The following is an 18,402-nucleotide window of genomic DNA, read 5'->3' on the forward strand; positions in this document are numbered from 1 at the left end:
GTTACTTAAGGATTTCAGGCTTGACTTTCCACTTGTGTATATTTATTTGTCCGGCTGCTATTTATAACGCACACCCTTTAGGGATTCAGGTGGAGAAGGCTCTAGTGTGACCTAAGTCCGTGGTCTAATTTCCTGAGGCAGACTTGTCCCAGCAGTACTGTGTGTGCATCACTGATGAGCAGGGAACCTTTACGTGCATTTCCTCCCCTACATCACAACTTGTATCTTGTAACATCAGTCACTTGCTGAACTAGAGAAGACTGCAGACTTGGTGCTGGGGTAGGGGGTGGGGAAGGCGTAGATGGTTGGAGGAGGTGAAATGTGCGAGGGAGGTGTATGGTGGGGGAATGTGGGGGAGGTGGTGTGGGGGAGGTGATGTGTGGAGGTGAGGTGATGTGGGGGAGGTGTGAGGGGGAGGTGTGGTGTGGGGGAGGTGATCTGTGGAGGTGAGGTGATAGGGGGAAGTGATGTGGGGGGTGAGGTGATGTGGGGAGGTGTGTGGGGGAGGTGCATGTTGGGGATAAGTTGTTGCTTAAAGTGGGATTTGGTCTGCCACCTGAACCTACATGGGAAGGAGGCAAGAACTGACTCTTTTCAAGTTGTTCTGACTTCCTATGCATACCGTGCCCTCCTGTACATGAAGAGATGTCACTAAAATCATTCCTAAATTGAGTTGCACCTCATGTACTGTATTTCTACATACCCCATTATAGTATGTAACTCAGTGGTGTAAGTTTATCAGCACTCCTTTTTCATGGCTCATGAATGTTCCATTATATAAATATGATATGTCACATTCTATGTGCTCATTAATGGGTTGGTGGGCATTGGGTTGTGTCTGGTTTTGTCTAAGTAAACGCTCAAGTACAGGTTTTTGTTTGGGCACATGTTTTGGATTTGTTGTTGGGATAGCCTCCTAGCCAGGCATGATGACATACACCTTTAATCCCAGCTCTTGAGAGGTTAGAGGCAGGCAGATCTCTGAGTTCAAAAGCAGCCTGGTCTACACAGCAAGTTCCCAAGACACCCAGGGCTACACAGAGAAACTCTGACTTGAAAAATGGAAAGAAAACAAAACAAAAAGAAAACAGGAAACAAGCAAATTTTCTTTTTATACTGTGTCTGTGTGTCTACACATTAGCTATCCAAGAGGCCGGAAGAGGGTCACAGGTCCCCTGGAGCTGGAGTTAAGGTGACTGAGCTCCTGACCTGGGTATTTAGACCTGAATTCCAGTCTTCCACAGAGCATCAGGTACACCTGACTTTTGCCCATCTCCCCAGTGCCATCTTTTCACAATTTGGATGTACAGTTTGTTCCTCTCCTTCCTCTATGGTTACAGCTAAGAAACAGCTCCTGGTCTCCATGGCACGGAGACCATGTCAAGGTTTCCATGACGTCTGCTTAGGTTTTTTGTCCCTAAGAGCTTAGTTTTAGCTCCTAAGTTGATGTTTGGTCCATTTTGAATGAACATGTATGTGGTCTCAGGTCAGCGGGTCTTTGCATATGGATTATTACCAGTTGGCCCAGTATCTTGGCTGAATGAGGCTTCATGCAGTGTGGCTCAGACTGGTCTAGATCTTGTGATTCTTCTGACTTAGCCTCCTAGGTATTGGAATTATCGGTGTGTATCACTAAACCTGCTTGAGTCTTAATTATTTTAGGCCCTTGATTTTATTTAACTACCATAACAGCCCTGAGAAATATTTAATATCATTATTAATTACATCTTATGCATTTTTAAAGCTCATCCTTTAAAGACAATCTTATTTTTTAAATTATACATAGACAATATATGTGTGAGTGTGGGCTTGGGGCTTGTCACCTGACTGTGGAGCCCACAGAGCCCAGAAGAAAAGGTTGGATGCCCCGGAGCTGGTGTAACCTGACATGAGTGTTGGGAACCAGCCTGCTGGGCGTGGGGGTGGCTCACGCCTATCCAGTGCTCATAAGGCGGATGGATCTCAGTGAGTTCAAGGCTAGCCTGGTCTCCATCTTTAGAGCAAGTTCCAGGATAGCCAGGGCTACACAGAGAAACCCTGTCTGGAAAAACAACAACAAAATAGCCACCTGGCCATCTTTCTACCCTTATCTAATTTTAATGTTAATAACTGCTTGTGGTTATCTTACCAGATGAACAGGGCAGGCCTGTCAATCTCATGCGCTCTCTCACAATTCGGATAAGAGGTCTCTGGTCTTTGCCTGTGTTCTAGTCTTTGAGGCCTATGAGGACAGTAGCCAGCAGGTTACCAAGAGTACCTTGTTAGTGTACCCTGATGACCACACAGAGGAGGGCATGGCTGAAGAGCTGAGTTTATTTTCAGGCTGTGAGCTCCAGGAAGCCTCTGCTTTTGTATTCCAGAGTACCTGCTTGAGATGGTGGCCCATGCACTGGCATGTATAAAGGGGTTAGGGCAGGTTTCAGGGTTTGGATGTCCCCATGGTGTCCCCCTCCATGGTTGATGGTACAGGTGGCACTGTTTGGAAAAGTAGCATCTGAATCATATAGACCACCTCAGTGGAAGGGAAACTCGAGTTAGCTGCCGTAAAGATCTCACCTTACCCTGTTCTGGGGTCTCTCTAGTTCTGGACTTCAGCGACCCCTTCAGCACTGAGGTGAAGCCCAGAATCCTGCTCATGGGTCTCAGGAGGAGTGGCAAGTCATCCATACAGAAAGTTGTCTTTCACAAAATGTCCCCGAGCGAGACACTGTTCCTGGAGAGCACCAGCAGGATCTGCCGGGAGGACGTCTCCAACAGCAGCTTCGTCAACTTCCAGATCTGGGACTTCCCTGGGCAGATTGACTTTTTTGACCCTACGTTTGACTATGAGATGATTTTCCGGGGAACAGGAGCGCTGATCTTTGTCATCGACTCCCAGGTACGTAGAGCTCCGCAGGCAGCGTCTACCTCTCTCTGTCCATTTGCAGTGGGGGTTTGAGTGTGTGTACACACGCAGGTGTGTATGTCATATACATATGCAGGTGTGTGCACCATATCTGTGGGATGGGGCTCATGTTGTCAGTCCTGAGCCGAGGACCTTTACCGGCTGAGTCATCCTGCTGGCCCAATGTTTGGGTTTTTTAAATCTGCGGTAGACCTTTCTATCAAACAGGATTTCTTAGAGCTCTCAGACAGCAGCAGAGACCTGTCTAGTCATGGCCTGAACACACTTTACCTCACAGATGTCGCCTGAGCCCAGAAGATACCTGAAATGACAGGTTCTCAGCCACAGATTTACTTTGAAGGTTACATTTTATAATATTTACTTTCCAAGTAGATACAATTCTAAGTGAATTTTTTTTTCCTTCTGAATCAAGGTATTACTTAATTTTATTCTGTGTATGGGTGTTTTGCCTACATGCATAACTGAACAGCATGTGTCTCTGATGCCTGCAGAGGCAAGAAGAGGACATTGGATCTTCTTGAACAGGAGTTCTAGACAGTATGGGTTGCCATGTAGGTGCTGGGAATTGAACCTGGTTCCTCTGAAAGAGCAACCAGTGCTTCTAAGCACTGAGCAATTTCCTTAGACCTTGAACCAAATTATTATTATCAGTGTATATTTGATCACTATAACTATTTTATGTTATGACTATTAAAATGTGGGGTAGGTGTTCTAGGAAGATGGATAGTTCATGGTTTTTTACAGATCACATCTGTGTTTGGATAACCAGCTCCACTGTTGCGTGTTTTTGCTCCCAAGGTTGTGGGTTCTGAGAAATGTGTTCACATATATAAGTTGGGGATACAGGTTATGTGACAGCATTTACTTGAGAATTTAAAACCTTCCCAAGTTGTACCTCCTTCATTACCTAGTTTTCTGTCATGAATATTACTTTCAGTAGTTTATTAACTGATCCGTATAAGGCAGTCCTCCTTCAGGTTGGTTATAAAGAAAGATGGAGATCCACTACTGGAGGGGAGGAGTTCCTTTCTCCAGCCATTACTTGATCGTGCTATCTCCTCACGGGCCTTGCCCCTCGCTCAGTAGAAAGAGGAGGGAGATCAGGCTGACCATGCTGGGGAGGGTGTGTGGGCTTGGGGCCTTAGAGGTCCCTGAGACTCTGGTGCAGGCTGGAAGTGTGTTCTCCAAAGAATGCCAAACCCACTCTAGTACGGGGCTTTAGAGATTTCCCAGAAGGGGATGGCTTCTGTCGTCTGGTCAGCCTGCCAGGGTATGTGTAATGCAGGGGTAACATCTTCAGAAAAGTATTAGCTCCAAGAGGCTGCCCTGTGTCTGGTTCTGAGAACTGGTCGCTCAGTGCCGTACGGGTTCTTCCTTCAGGGGAAGTCTGTAGAGGGAGTGAGCCGTGTCTGACCCGTGGTAGGTTCACTCCATCTAAGTCCACCCAGAGCTTGTGCCTGGACCCTTGTATGCTTGGGTCTGTTGGGAGCTGGTTTTCTGACCCTCCCACTTGTACTAAGGTCTCTTCTGGCTGTCTGTTTGCCTGCACTATAAATCAGGGAGCCCAGGCAGCAACGAATGTGTGCACAGTATGGGGCAGAGAACTCTGTCTTCCCCTAACGCCTCCCAGGGTATTTCTGCAGCTGTTTAAGTAGCTGTCTGGGGAAAGTGGATTCCAAAAGATCATTTCACGATAATGGCTTTGTAATACTCGGGACACCATACTGTCCTGTAGTAGCTCCAGTGAGAATCTGTCTAAGGCATTTATGAGATGAATGTAACTTAGCCCCAAATGGGTTACTTATGTTTACTTTTTTTATTATTTTTAATCTTGTGTACATGTGTGAGTCTGTATATGAGTACAGGATCTTGCAGCCACCAGAGGTGTGTGCTCCCCGGGAAGCAGAGTTTTAGGTGGTTGTGAACTGCCTCACGGAGGTGCTAGGAACCAGACTTTGGTCACCAGCAAGAGCAGCAGTTCCTTTTAAACACCAAGCCATCTTTCCAGTCCATACTGGCTTAATTAATCTTAGATAGGCAATTTTATCTAATCATGGAGCAGGCTTTTCAGTTAGGTTAATAAATTTGTGTGTGTTTTAAGTTTACTGCAAGTTTCAGCAAAGTCTAATAATGCTTTAGAAAGACCCTTTTCTTTTTCCCTTTTTTTCTACCTCTTCTTTCTTTGAGGCAGGTTCTTAAACTGTTGCTCAGGCTGCCCTAGAACTTGTAGCCAGGCTGGACTCACAGCACCTTAGCCTCTTGGGGAATGTTGAGATTATAGGCATGAGCACCTTGTTTGCTCTCTGCCCCTGGGGACAGGGTAAAAAAGCCGAGTGAGTGTCACACTTAAGCTGAGAAGGCCAGCGCTTTAGGGTAGGGTAGAGCAGAGGAAGGTCACTGTAGTTTGCTGGCTGTCAGCAGAGCTCCTGACTTGATGAGAGAGACTCTTGTTACAGAATCAAGTTAATGTGAAAGAGCAAGAGTGTGTGGAGTGTGCACACATGCATGCTTATGTGTACATACACTGCACAAACACACAAAGAACAGAAATGTAATGTTGGGGGAAAGCATCTGTAACCCTCTGTTCTACTGATGATGGTACTTGAGGTGAACCCAGTGTTCTGTCACAGTGTCACACTCCTAAACCTTGACCTGTAAAGTGATCTATAAAGCAAAACTTTAGAATGAGTCTCTTAGGCATAACACTGAATGAAACACACACACACATACATACACACACACACACAGATTCATATTTTAAAAAGACTTATTATTTATTTATATGAATACTCTGTAGCTGTCTACAGACACACCAGAAGGGGGCATTACATCCCATTACAGATGGTTGTGGGCCACCATGTGGTTGCTGGGAATTGAACTCATGACCCTTGGAAGTACAGGCAGTGCTCTTAACCTCTAAACCATCTCTCCAGCCCCCATTTGTTTCTTTTGAATCTCAAAGAATATTCCAGGCTGGCCTGTAATTCAAAGCGATCCTCCTGCCTCAGCCTCCCCACTATTAGGATTACAGGTGTGAGCCACCATTCTTGACGATGATGGTTTGATTACTTAAACAGAAAGATTACTGTACAGGTGCTTATTATTTTATTATATAGAGGTAGGAAGGAGAAAATAGTATTGTGGTGGTTGAAACAATTGCTCTAGACCAGGAGTCTCAAATGCTGGGGACTGCGCTGCCTGTGGGAATCCAGGAGGAGGGGTCCACACATCTGCCCCGTGGCACCAAGTAGCCCTGTAGAATACACAGACCAACAAGTGTGGCTCAGCTGACGTCCCTGGATTAGTGTTACACTATTTTCTCCTTCCCATCCCGTATCATCTGTACTCCCCATCACCGTCCCTGAGGGCCTTAGGAAGCTGGGAGGCATCCTGTCCCTTGGATGTCTTAGGTATTGGTCCAGTTTCTTTTCCTGGAATTCCAGCTCTTGTGTTTACAGCTCTCAAAGGCCTACACTAAGACAACCCAAACCAGCTGCATTTTCTTAACTTCTGTGGTAACAAACTTAGGTTTGTATACTTGAAGTCTGTGAAGCCAGACTTTTTCTTGTAGGAGTGTTGGGAGTTTGGGAAAAATATATTTGGAGATCATAGCTGTGTGCTTCGAAGTGATGAGTGTGTACGGAAGGTTCTGGAAACAAAGCTGACGGCATGCACTTTGTTCCAGGATGACTACATGGAAGCGCTGGCCAGGCTCCATCTCACGGTGACCAGGGCCTACAAGGTGAACACGGATATCAACTTCGAGGTGTTTATTCATAAAGTAGATGGTCTGTCAGATGATCACAAAATTGAGACCCAAAGGGACATTCACCAGAGGGCAAACGATGATCTTGCTGATGCTGGATTAGAAAAAATTCACCTGAGGTAAGAGCTCTCTGGGTCCTGGTCCTGAGAGAGGTTGGAGCAAGCGGGTTTTGGTTTTCGGTCACCACAGGCTGGGCACAGATGGCCCCGTCGGCATGGATGGTAATTTACCTCTTTACGTGTTTCTCACTGGGATAGAGTCAGAGATGTTTTGCACTTGCTAAATGATAACTTTTGGTAAAAGGTAGTGTTTTGTTTTTCTTTTGTATTCAGCAAGTTGTCAAAGCTAAACTTCTCATGAGAAACACAATAAAACCCATGACTCTAATCCAGGATGCTAATTGGTGCTCAGTAACAGTTCTTGCTAATAGGATGGTATTTATAACCACGAACAGACGAGACTTAAAGTCATTAGGATAGGAAATTCAGGGGAAGTTTTCTCCCATCTGTTTTGTGGACTAGGATAGTACATGTGTCATTGGTTTTTTTTTTTTTTTTTTTTTTTTTTTTTTTTTTGAAATTGGAAGATGAAAAAAAAAAAACAACATGCTTCAATATCAATGATTTAAAGCTACTGATCATTCAACAGAGGCTCCTGTAGAGATGTGAGTAGAGACTCTTATGTAAGGATGCTCACATGGATAACAGTGGCAAACTCCGAAGCTTGCCGGGTAGTTAGGAATAATGGTTCTGGCACTAGGGGGCGAGGGTGCTGCCTGTTAGGACATACTTGGTTTTGAACAAGGTCATTGTGAATTCTAGTGCATGTGTGTTAGGGTTGTACAGAAGATTACTGGTGCCGGTGAAGGAGCCTAAGAGGGAGCCTGGTGAAATGCTACCTTCTCTTTCAGCTTCTATCTGACGAGCATATATGATCATTCAATATTTGAAGCCTTTAGTAAAGTGGTTCAGAAACTGATCCCACAGCTCCCGACGCTGGAGAATCTGCTGAACATCTTTATCTCTGTAAGTAGATGATGGTTTGTTCCTGCTTGGGTCGTTTGCAGAGTTCAAGAACAACATGGCGAGAGTCTAAAGCTGTAATACCTGCCTGCATTTCAGGCCACTTTAGTATCACTCTGGAAGATTACTCCTACATGTTTTAGGTTTTTGTTGTTGTTTTAAGATTTACTCCATGTATGTGAGTACACTGTAGCTGTCTTCAGACACACCAGCAGAGGGCATCAGATCTCATTACAGATGGTTGTGAGCCACCATGTGGTTGCTGGGGATTGAACTCAGGATCTCTGGAAGAGCAGCCAGTGCTCTTAACCACTGAGCCATCTCTCCAGCCCTAGAGCCTTTCAGTTTTAACTCTGATGTTCCCTCAGTCTGCTTGGATTGCTTGTTCACGTGGGAGGCAAGCAAGTATTAATGAAGCCTCACCTTAGCTATGGAGCAAAAAGCCTGGTTTGGGGGCCAGCACGTTGACACAGCAAAGGTACCTGTTGTCAAGTCTCACTGTCAGAAATCAAACCACGAGACCGAATGTTACAAGGAGAGAACCAACTCCTTCCTCAAAGTTGTCTTCTGACCTCCACATGTGTGCTGTTGCAGACCTAACCATCCCAGCGACACAAAAATACACAAATCGATGTAAGGAGACGTCTTTAAAACCCTTTGGTTCTGTTGGTGAGGTCTGTGTTTGAATATCCAGCTTTAACACCGGCTTCATGATGAGCCTGATGAGCTAGGGGTTAGGAAACACTGCCTGGCTGGTTTCCCTCCGACAAATAACCCAGGCTAATGCTGCTTTCAGTATCATAAAATTTACGACAGTAAGTGTAAAGTGTAGTAAAACCGTACAACTGGAATTCCTTGTAATTTTTGCTTATTTATATATTATATTGAGGATGTCATTTACTTTTTAAAAGAGATTTATGTATTATGTGTACAGTGGCCTGCCTGTATATATGCCTGTAAGCCAGAAGAGGGCTCCAGATCTCATTACAGATGGTTGTGAGCCACTGTGTGGTTGCTGGGGATTGAACTCAGGACTTCTGGAAGAGCAGCCAGTGCCCCTAACCCGAGCCATCTCTCCAGCTCCCATTTACTTTAAAAAAAAATCTCTAAAGAAAATCATTGTATTATAAAACCCTTCCCTATTGACTGCACACATTAGAGAACCTCACTGTTACATTTCACAGAGGCATATGCAATACTTTAACCCATCACAGCCTCTGTGATCCTGTCCTGACCCTTATGCCCCCCCTTCCCTAATTGGTAGGATGAAATATCTTTTCAATGTAACTGTGAGGCCATCTGAACTTGCTGTTACTTTTAGGTATGTCTCTTTTTTTAAAATGAAGAAATATTTATTTTACGTATGTGAATACACTGAAGTTGTCTTCAGATATACCAGAAGAGGGCATCGGATCCCACTGTGAGCCACCAGGTGGTTGCTGGGGTTTGAACCCAGGACCTCTAGAAGAACCGTCGGTGTTCTTAACCACTGAGCCACCTCCAGCCCAGGCATGTCTTTTTTATGCTCTTCCCCTTTCAGAATTCAGGTATTGAGAAGGCGTTTCTGTTTGACGTGGTCAGTAAGATTTACATCGCAACCGACAGCACGCCGGTGGATATGCAGACGTATGAGCTCTGCTGCGACATGATCGATGTGGTGATTGACATCTCTTGTATCTATGGGTCAGTACCATGGTCTTCTCTGCGGTCGTGGCAGGGCTCTTGGTTTATTTTTGACTGTACACTCTGATTATGCTTTCCTTTGTCTTTTTCCTAAAGGGCAGAAGATACAGCCCCGTTATGCTCAGTCCTGAGATCAGGAGAAGTGGGGGAGGGGACGAGGACCACCCACCAGCTTTCCTTCTTACAGCTTCTGTGGGATTTTTGTACTCACTTGAATTTTATGCTTTTGTTCTAAGCATCTGAGATCTATAAATAGACCATCTAACATGACAATAAGAAAAAGTAATTGTTGAGCAAATGCTCACTAATTGTGGCTAAAGCTTTGTTGGGCATATCATGTACTTTAATTCTCATCCATTCCATGGGGCAGGGACTATATTTGTTTGCAGATAAAGAAATGGACTTTCGAATGGAGAAATTTTCAAGACACACTTTTGCTGACAGTAAGAAAAGAATAGACTTTGAGCCTTGGTCTAAATGATCCTGATGCTGGAAATCCAGCCCAAGGGGTAAAAATAGATTCACAAGCCACCAAGAATGTCTCCATTATCCTGTTTGCTACAGGATAATGCCTGCTCAGTATTTCTTAAAATTTGATGTTGAATTGTCTGGGTGGGCAGAGAATTATAATACTGGGCAAATGACTTCTGCCAGTTTTTATTTATTATGGCCTAACATTCATAGAAACAAACACTTCCTCTATGCTTAAGATAATGTCGAGTGGAGAAAGTTGTGTTGCTAAACATAGAAGCACTCTGCATGCCTGAGAGGCTACTGAGCAAGTTTGTGCAGTCGGAGCATGAGCGAGCCATCCTCTGATGTCAGCCTGTCTCTAGCTGTGCTCTCAGACCCTGCCTTTCACCCCCTCTTCTCTGTATCACCCCCCTGACCCTTGTCAGCCTCCAGAAGTTTCAAGCTTAGTCATTTCTGTTTTCTACCCTCTGAAAATTCTTTGCCCACCCAGTCAGGTTTTCTGTTAACCATGTTACATGAAAACCCATGTTCATACAACATACTTACCTCAGAATGTAAACTGTTAGTGGGCTCATAATGTTCCTGCCCTGATAGATCCTAGATCAGTTATGCGTGCCATAATACGTGCTATAATTTATTATTGTCAGACATAGGCATCTAGCTTTATACGTAGGCCTTCCTCAAGAGTCCGACCCTACAGTAGTCTGTCATGTTAAGTAGATGGTCTTGAATGAGACTGGGAGCTGAGGACGTCTGCAGTATGCAGTTGCTATAGTAACCGTACGGTGAACGGCACAGACGTCCGCACATTTCCAACGGTATGCACGAGCATCACTGTTGTGCCACATGGTAATTACACACGAGTGGTGAGTTGTAAGTGATGTCATCAGTTACTTTTACCCATGAAAGCAAACAGATGCTTTTTCTACGGTAGAATGCTGGCATTTGAGAGCTCGCGGGAATCAGGGAGAACTGCTGGTTAGTTTTATGTGAACCTGATTCAAATGAGAAATCCATAAGATGGGCCGTAGGCAAGCCTGTAAGACCTTTTCTGTTCCTTTCTTCTCTCTCTCTCTCTCTCTCTCTCTCTCTCTCTCTCTCTCTCTCTCTCTCTCTCTCTTAGTGTTGTTTGTTTGTTTTTTATTTTTAGAGTCAGGATTTAGCCCTGGCTGTCCCAGAACTCACTCTGTAGACCAGGCTAGACTTACACTCATAGAGATCCTCCTGCCTCTTCCTTCTAAATATTGGATCAAAGGTATTTTCTTAATTAGTGTTTGATGTTTGAGTTCCGGTCCTGACTTCCTCTGATGATACGGAAGTGTAAACTAAATAAGCCCTTTCCTCCCCGAGTTGCTTTGGTTGTGTGTTTGGTCACAGCAGTAGTAGCTCTGACTAAGACTGAAGCAGCTGTGAGACAGCTCAGTGGCAAGGCAGGAGTGAGTTAGCAGCTCGGCACACAGGTAAACATGTACACTCACATGCACGTGTATACATACATGGACATATGTGCATGCACACACACACACACACACACACACACCCTACCTTCGAGTGTGTTTTCATTGCTTATAGATGAGGAATTGAGCTGTACAACCATTTTAGTTACAAAACTTCACAAATTTCTACCCGTAATTCTTTTGGTTCTTGTATTTTGTTTGGTGTTTTACTGTGTTGTGGTTGTACAAGCAACACCTATTTAGGACAAGCATAACAAAATAAAGGAGTTCGGGGTCAGGGATGGAGCTCAGTAAGGAGCACTTGCCTGGCCCGCCTGGGTTAGATCTGAACTGAAAACAGTAGACGAGACTTTTCCATAGCTGTCTGAGGCAGCACTGTACGCTTAGGAACTTTTTATTTTATGCATTTTCAGTATGATTCTGTTTGCACCATGTGTGTGCCTGGTACCCTCAGCGTTTAGAAGAGGGTTTCTGTTAACTGTGAGCCCCCATGTGGGTGCTGGGAACCAAACCTCAGTCCTTAGGAAGAGTAAATGCCCTGAACTACTGAGTCATCTCTCAGCCCCACTGTTTACATTCCTGTAGGCTTTATTTTTATTTGTTTGTAATTCTTAGGATAGTAAGATAACTATACTTCATTTTATATTTTTTCATTTTTCCATGTAACGTCATCTGAGAGAATTTACCCATGCTATTATGTTATTTATTAACAAGCAATATTTAGAATCTATAGATTCAACTATGTCTACATGAAAAAAAAATTTTAACACAGCCTTTCTTTGGTGGATAAAAATATTTAAGTGTTTTCACATATTTTTCTTAGAGAGTTACGTAGCAAGAGAAATTCCGTGTTAAGATATATATAGCTAGGCCCGGTCCGTAGGTAGCAGGAGATTGCGCAACACTAAAAACTTCAGAGTTTTCACAGCGACACACCTTCTCCATCAAGGCCACACCTTCTCAATGTGCCCGTCCTTCATGGGCCAAGCCTACGAACTCATGAATCTCTGGGGGGCAGCAGGTGTGAGATCAGAACTAAGTACGGCCAGCTTTTTACCACACAGTAATTTTGGGGTGAAATTGATAAGGTTTAGTGTAGTTCCAAGTGTGCACATGGCCCCAGATAAAGGGAGAAGATACAAAGGCGCTCTCTTTGTGAGGAAAGAGTGTCACAGTGGGTCCGGTTAGCGTGTGCCTGCATTTGTTTGTGCTCACTGTTGGGCTCTGCTGGATAGTACTGATGAGCAGCAGGAGGAAACCGAGGCCTCGGGTTACTCAGCTTCTTCAAGCTGACATAGGAAAGTGGTAGCTAGGCTGTGTAGGCTACACCTGAACACGCCGACTCTACGGAAATCGAGTCCAACTTCACCAAGAACTCTGTGTCCTTCGTGGGGGTTTCCAGCCACGTGGACACATTTGCTTTGATTTTCCTCATCCACATCTGTCTTTGGTGCTTTGGCTGCACTGCTTGGAGATCTCCTGGTTCTTTGTATTTCCTGAGAACAAGGATGTCTTTTTGCAGGACTACAGTTTAACCATTAAATAAGGCAAAGTTTGCATGTCTAGCTACTCTGTTATCTAATATATATCTAATTAATCTACCTATTTACCAGCAGGTCCTGAATGTTGCATGTTTTCCTGGAGCTGAGAGATGGGACCTCTTTTTTTGGGTGGGGGGTCTGAGACAAGGTTTCTCTGTGTAGACCAAGCAGGCCTCCAACTCAGAGGTCTGTCTTCCTCTCTGTGCTGGGATTAAAGGCGTGTGTCACATCTGCTCCTCAATTCTGTTTTCTATCGCTCCTCCCTCTGGCCCACGTGGAACCCAGCATTTGCCTTTTCTGTCTGTCTGGACTCTCTTTGGAAGTTCTTGGCCTTGCTTTTGGCACCTTCACTGTTGTGCTATGACAAAACAAGGTGCCTCTGGCTGTGGAGGAATGAGAACTCTCCTCTGCCTCCACTTGTGTTCCTCAGGCACCACAGTAACCACTCATTGTGTTGGTAAGAGCCTGGCAGAGTCAGGGTTTCTATTCCTGCGCAAACAGCAAGACCAAGAAGCAGGTTGGGGAGGAAAGGGTTTATTCAGCTCACACTTCCACATTGCTGTTCTTCACCAGAGGAAGTCAGGACTGGAACTCAGGCAGGTCAGGAAGCAGGAGCTGATGCAGAGGCCATGGAGGGATGTTACTTACTGGCTTGCTTCCCCTGGCTTGCTCAGCCTGCTTTCTTATAGAACCCAGGTCTCCCAGCCCAGGGATGGCTCCACCCACAATGGGCGGGGCCCTCCCCCCTGGATCACTAGTTGAGAAAATGCCTTACAGCTGGATCTCATGGAGGCATTTCCTCAACTGAGACTCCTTTCTCTGTGGTAACTCCAGCTTGTGTCAAGTTGACACAAAACCAGCCAGTATGACCTCTGTCTGTGCCCAAAGGTACTGCACGTGCCTTATTAAGCATTTGATTTGACTAGGGTGATCGTTTACTGTGTGTCGAAGTGTGTGTGTGTGTGGGGGGTCTGTCTTTGGGTTGCCGTTTGTAATTCTTTCTTGAAGGTCAAATATATTTTGGTTTATGTCTCCATTTAGTCTCAAAGAAGATGGAGCAGGCGCCCCGTATGACAAGGACTCGACAGCCATTATAAAACTGAATAATACAACTGTCCTTTATTTAAAAGAGGTCACGAAGTTCTTGGCGCTCGTTTGCTTTGTCAGAGAGGAGAGCTTTGAAAGAAAAGGTAATTTTTGGCGTGGTTTAAAAGGATTTCCTCAGTTCATACTGTCTCTGTCGCCTGTAGACTGGGGATGCCCTCAAAGCCTCAACTTCCGCTATGTGACCCTTGATTGGCAGGCCTGAGGCAGGCCCCGCCTGAGTGGGAATCTGGACCGTTTGCCCCTAGGTATGCAGTCATGATAGGGACCGGCAGGAGAACCAGATCCTCACTGTTGCCAGGCTGCTGCTGCAGGCCAGGTCCCACAGAAGGTGTTAGGTGAGCCGTGTGACCACTGTGGCTGTCACTTGCCTTCTGTGCAGTATTCACACACTCTTAAGTCCTGGAGTAACAGATGGCGCCGTGACCCACACAGTGGAGGAGTACTTAGTGACACTGTCCTGTAAGAGTCAGATCAGCTGCTGGCGACGGGTGTGAGCGTATGTTTTAAGCAAAAGCAATGTAATGTTGGGTTTTTTTCCCCTTTATTTTGTGAATGGTGCTTCTGTCACCAGGGCTGTGTACTGGTAGCCAGTGCATACTTTACTAATGCTAACAGGTCTGGGACGGCTCAGGGCTTGTCCTGACCTCGGCCACTAATGCTACGTAAGCAACACTGAGCCATGGGGCGGGGAGGGGAGGCAGTGGGAACGGCCGCTAGAGCAGCTTCTGTTATCCTGTGAACACTACGTTCATGCGAACAGTGTTCCAGTGTTAAGACTTTACATTTGAGGTACATCTCTGAGACTTTTCTTGCCCTCTTTTCCTCTCTTCATCCCTTCACTAGCAACAAAGCTGGCTGCACTGCTGAGTTTTCATTCACTTTCCCCACACTTAGAGTCACTGCAACAAAGCCATACCTCTCTTTCTCTTTCTTTGTAATGTATGCATGTGTTGTGTGGTATATTAGTGTGTTGTATGTGGCGTATTATATGCATGTGTTAGGTATGGTGTATGTATGTGTCGTATGTGGTGTATTAGTATGTTGTATGTGCTGTATGTAGGCTATGGTATTTGCATATGTTGTGTATGGTATATGAGTATGTTGTGTGCGGTATATTAATGTGTTGGTATGCTATATGCTCGTGCTGTATAGAGTGCCTTTGGGTGCATACATGTTGTGTGTGGATGCATACGAGCAGATGCATCTTTATCGTTTTCTGCCTTGTTCCCCTGAGACACAGTTCCTCACTGAAACTGGAACTCACTATTTTTGGCTATGCTGGCTGAGTGACCAGCAAACTGCTCCCAACCTCCACTACCCCAGAAGCACTAGTGGGGTGCCTCAGCTCAAAAGGGTAGACATTCCAGCGAGTAGTAATAAAGTATCTTTCAGACTTCATGGTTAACTTGTCCACTTTGCTGTATTCCTATCAATATTGCATTTTACTGTTTGAGAAAGTTGGTTTCATTTAAATTTGCATTTGTAGCCTCCTTATGAGGCTGTGCGTTTTCTGACGCTGAACCAGACTGACTTTTGTATCATTTGTCCTCAAACCCCCTAAGAGTGTTCATCTTTCATCCTGTTCCCATCTTCTGGAATGAATAACGGAAGAGAGACAGGAGGAGTGGGCAGTACACAGTAGTGGAGGCTTGCTCCTCCTGCATGATGCTGTCGGTTCAATCCCTAGTTCCGAGCATCCCCTGTCAACAGAGGAAGTAGACAGGGCTACATTTTGCTTTACCCTCATTATACAGATGCTTTTACTTAACTCTGAAAAATAGAAGTGTCATTGTTACAAGTGGACAGCACCATTTTACGTCAGGACTTAAGATGGCTGACTAGGGAGCAGGGGAGGTGGACCTCCCCAGGGAAGAGCACACCCCTTGGTTGTCCAAGTGTCTGACGGTCAGCCCTGAAAGCACAATACAGGTAGCATTATATGGACTGAGCAAGCCTTGTTTAGGGACACACAAGCATATGTGTATACGCACGAAATGACAGTTACGGAAAATAAGAGGCCATGGATTGGAAGGAGATCGGGGAGGGGTGTGGAGGGAGAAAAGGGAAGGGAGAGATGTAACTAAATGTTGATGTAGATGAGATGTAGATTTGCATCTCTCTGTAGAGCTCACGTGTTCACAGTAGTCTCTTCCCACATTTATTGTTAATTGGTGTTTCCTGTAGATTTTGGAAGCTAAGGAGATCTAGGGCCACACAGATTGTACAACCTCAGCTGCCGGCAGGTTCTACAGTTTAGGAAGCATCTGAGTTAGGCTAGAGAACTTGTTTAGTTTGAACCCATTTTATAATCAACTGGACAAAAGCTGCTAAAATAGTAAATAATCTCCAGATGTTCGTCCGGCTCCCCTTTGACTGACAGTCTTGTAAGCTCGGGGAGGAAGGAACTTGTGCACACTGGGAAGAGTCCCACAGAGAAACACCACCGTGTCCTCCCAGCTCAGACACCGAATGACGTCATTCTGTTCCCAAGGGGAGCTAGCCTCACTCTGTTAAACCACTGTCAGGTTTTCCACTACAGTGTTTCTAAAATTAAATGCTCGCACACATCCCGTTGCTTCTTTGACCTTTAGCATTAATTTTAACATCTGACCGTGTGGAACTAAGTTTAAGTAGAAGTTTATCATGTAGATCTTTGGTAAATTATTCCTAAAACACAGTAGGATAAAGGCAGGTTTGTAGAACACTGTAGAAAATAGTAAATGAACTAGTCAAGTGTAACTTGGTGCCATGACTAAGAAATGCAGGGAAATGGGCACATTTGAAGTTTTATCTTGTGTTTTTGTTGTTTTGGGGTGTGTGTGGGGCGGGTGGTGGTGGTGGTGGTTTTTTGAGACCGTGTTTCTCTGGCTTATTTTGGCTGCCCTGGAACTCACTCTGTAGACCAGGCTGGCCTCAAAGATCTGTCTGCCTCAGACACCCCAGTGCTGGAATTAAAGGCGTGTATCACCAGCGCCTAATCCCTCATGTCATGTTTAATGGGTGTGCATGTTTGTGTGTGTGGTGGAGTCTTTCTCTGTAGTCTTTCTATCTTGTTTATTTAACTAGTTTTGAGGCAGGGTCTCACTATGTAGCCATGGCTGGCCTTGAACTCATGTCGTGTGTGTGTGTGTGTGTGTGTGTGTGTGTGTGTGTGTGTGTGTGTGTGTATGGAATTTAGGTCATCAGATTTAAATAGCAACACACTGGCTGAACTATCTTGTCAGCTCTTGCTTTATCTTAAATTAATATTGGTCTTTAATCTGAATAATTAAGTAAGTGCTGTTCAGTGGTTTTTCAGATCTCTTTGAGCCATGGGCACCTCCAGAAATACTCTGGAAGCTTCTGGAACACCTGCCTCGTTACTACCTGCTCTTCCTGCAGCCTGGGCCTGTTAAGGCTGGCTGGTCCCCTGCTGCCTCCTACTGGTGAGGCATGCCGCGAATGACAGGTTGTTTCCGGTGTTATTTAGTGTTTGTCTTCCCGGCAGGGCTTATTGACTATAATTTCCACTGCTTCCGGAAGGCCATCCATGAGGTCTTTGAGGTGAGGATGAAGATGGTGAGATCTCGAAAGGCCCAGAGTCGGTTACCCAAGAAGACAGGAGCCACCCCCAATGGAACCCCTAGAGGGCTGCTGTAGGGGAGCCGTCTGAGTCCAGACCTCAGAGAAGATTCTGAACAGAACTGCGCTACAGGAGGGCTGGGCCCTGACTCACGTGTGTTAAGGAAAAATAACTCTTAAAATAAAATACGCACTTTGAAGCAAAACCCTGTACAACAGTGGGATCCACTGTACTTTTACTACATGTGTAAAACTTTTATGTCGGTAGACGAACCCCTTGAGAACTGCCAGGAACTGTACGTATTTTGCATTTTTTCTTTTTTCTTTTTTCCTCATCGAGGTGAACTTTGGTAAGATGACTTTTCTAAACTCTTTTCTGTACTTGGTGACAAGGACACACATACAGTAGTCCATATGGCCACCAGAAACTGATCCAACGTATCGCTAGAGACTTTTTGTAAATTTGGGACTCTTTGCTGCTGGTCGTTGAAGGGAAATCACTTTTCAGTGGAGCAGGAACAGGCCAGGGCTGGAAGCTCAGGCAAGAGCAACAAGAACTTCTCTATTTATAAGAAGCGTAAACAGGAATTTTGTAGCTGACTGTGGTGGTGCATGCCTTTAGTCCCAGCAGATGGATCTCTGTGAGTTTGAGGTCAGCCTGGTTTACAGAATGAGTCCCAGGACAGCCCAGGCTACACAGAGAAACCCTGTCTCAAAACCAACCAACCAGCCAACCAAAAAAACCCAAAACAAAACAGGAATTTTGTAGAAAAATGTTAGTGCCAGGCTTACCTATACGTTTATGTCCCTGTGGTCATGCCTTCTGACTCGCCCAGTCTTTATGAAACTTTTTACCTCAACACACACTTTTGTAGTCATGATAAGC

General features: G+C 45.1%; 1 protein-coding gene across 2 annotated transcripts in view; it reads left to right on the forward strand.

Moving 5' to 3' along the window:
* RRAGD (Ras related GTP binding D) overlaps nucleotides 1–18,402 on the forward strand; it is a 29,662-nt gene extending 11,260 nt beyond the window's left edge. Inside the window, exons 2-8 of one of the 2 annotated variants that reach the window (XM_080938704.1) lie at nucleotides 2,583–2,878; nucleotides 6,591–6,790; nucleotides 7,582–7,696; nucleotides 9,234–9,376; nucleotides 9,473–9,568; nucleotides 13,890–14,038; nucleotides 17,443–18,402. In XM_080938704.1, the coding sequence (XP_080794830.1) occupies nucleotides 2,583–2,878; nucleotides 6,591–6,790; nucleotides 7,582–7,696; nucleotides 9,234–9,376; nucleotides 9,473–9,568; nucleotides 13,890–14,038; nucleotides 17,443–17,594 (1,151 nt within the window). In that variant the 3' untranslated portion in view covers nucleotides 17,595–18,402. The remainder of the gene's footprint in view (nucleotides 1–2,582; nucleotides 2,879–6,590; nucleotides 6,791–7,581; nucleotides 7,697–9,233; nucleotides 9,377–9,472; nucleotides 9,569–13,889; nucleotides 14,039–17,442) is intronic. The other variant, XM_080938705.1, reaches the window with a different exon arrangement.

The sequence above is a fragment of the Micromys minutus genome, assembly GCF_963924665.1.
Source record: "Micromys minutus genome assembly, chromosome: 26".
NCBI lineage: Eukaryota > Metazoa > Chordata > Mammalia > Rodentia > Muridae > Micromys > Micromys minutus.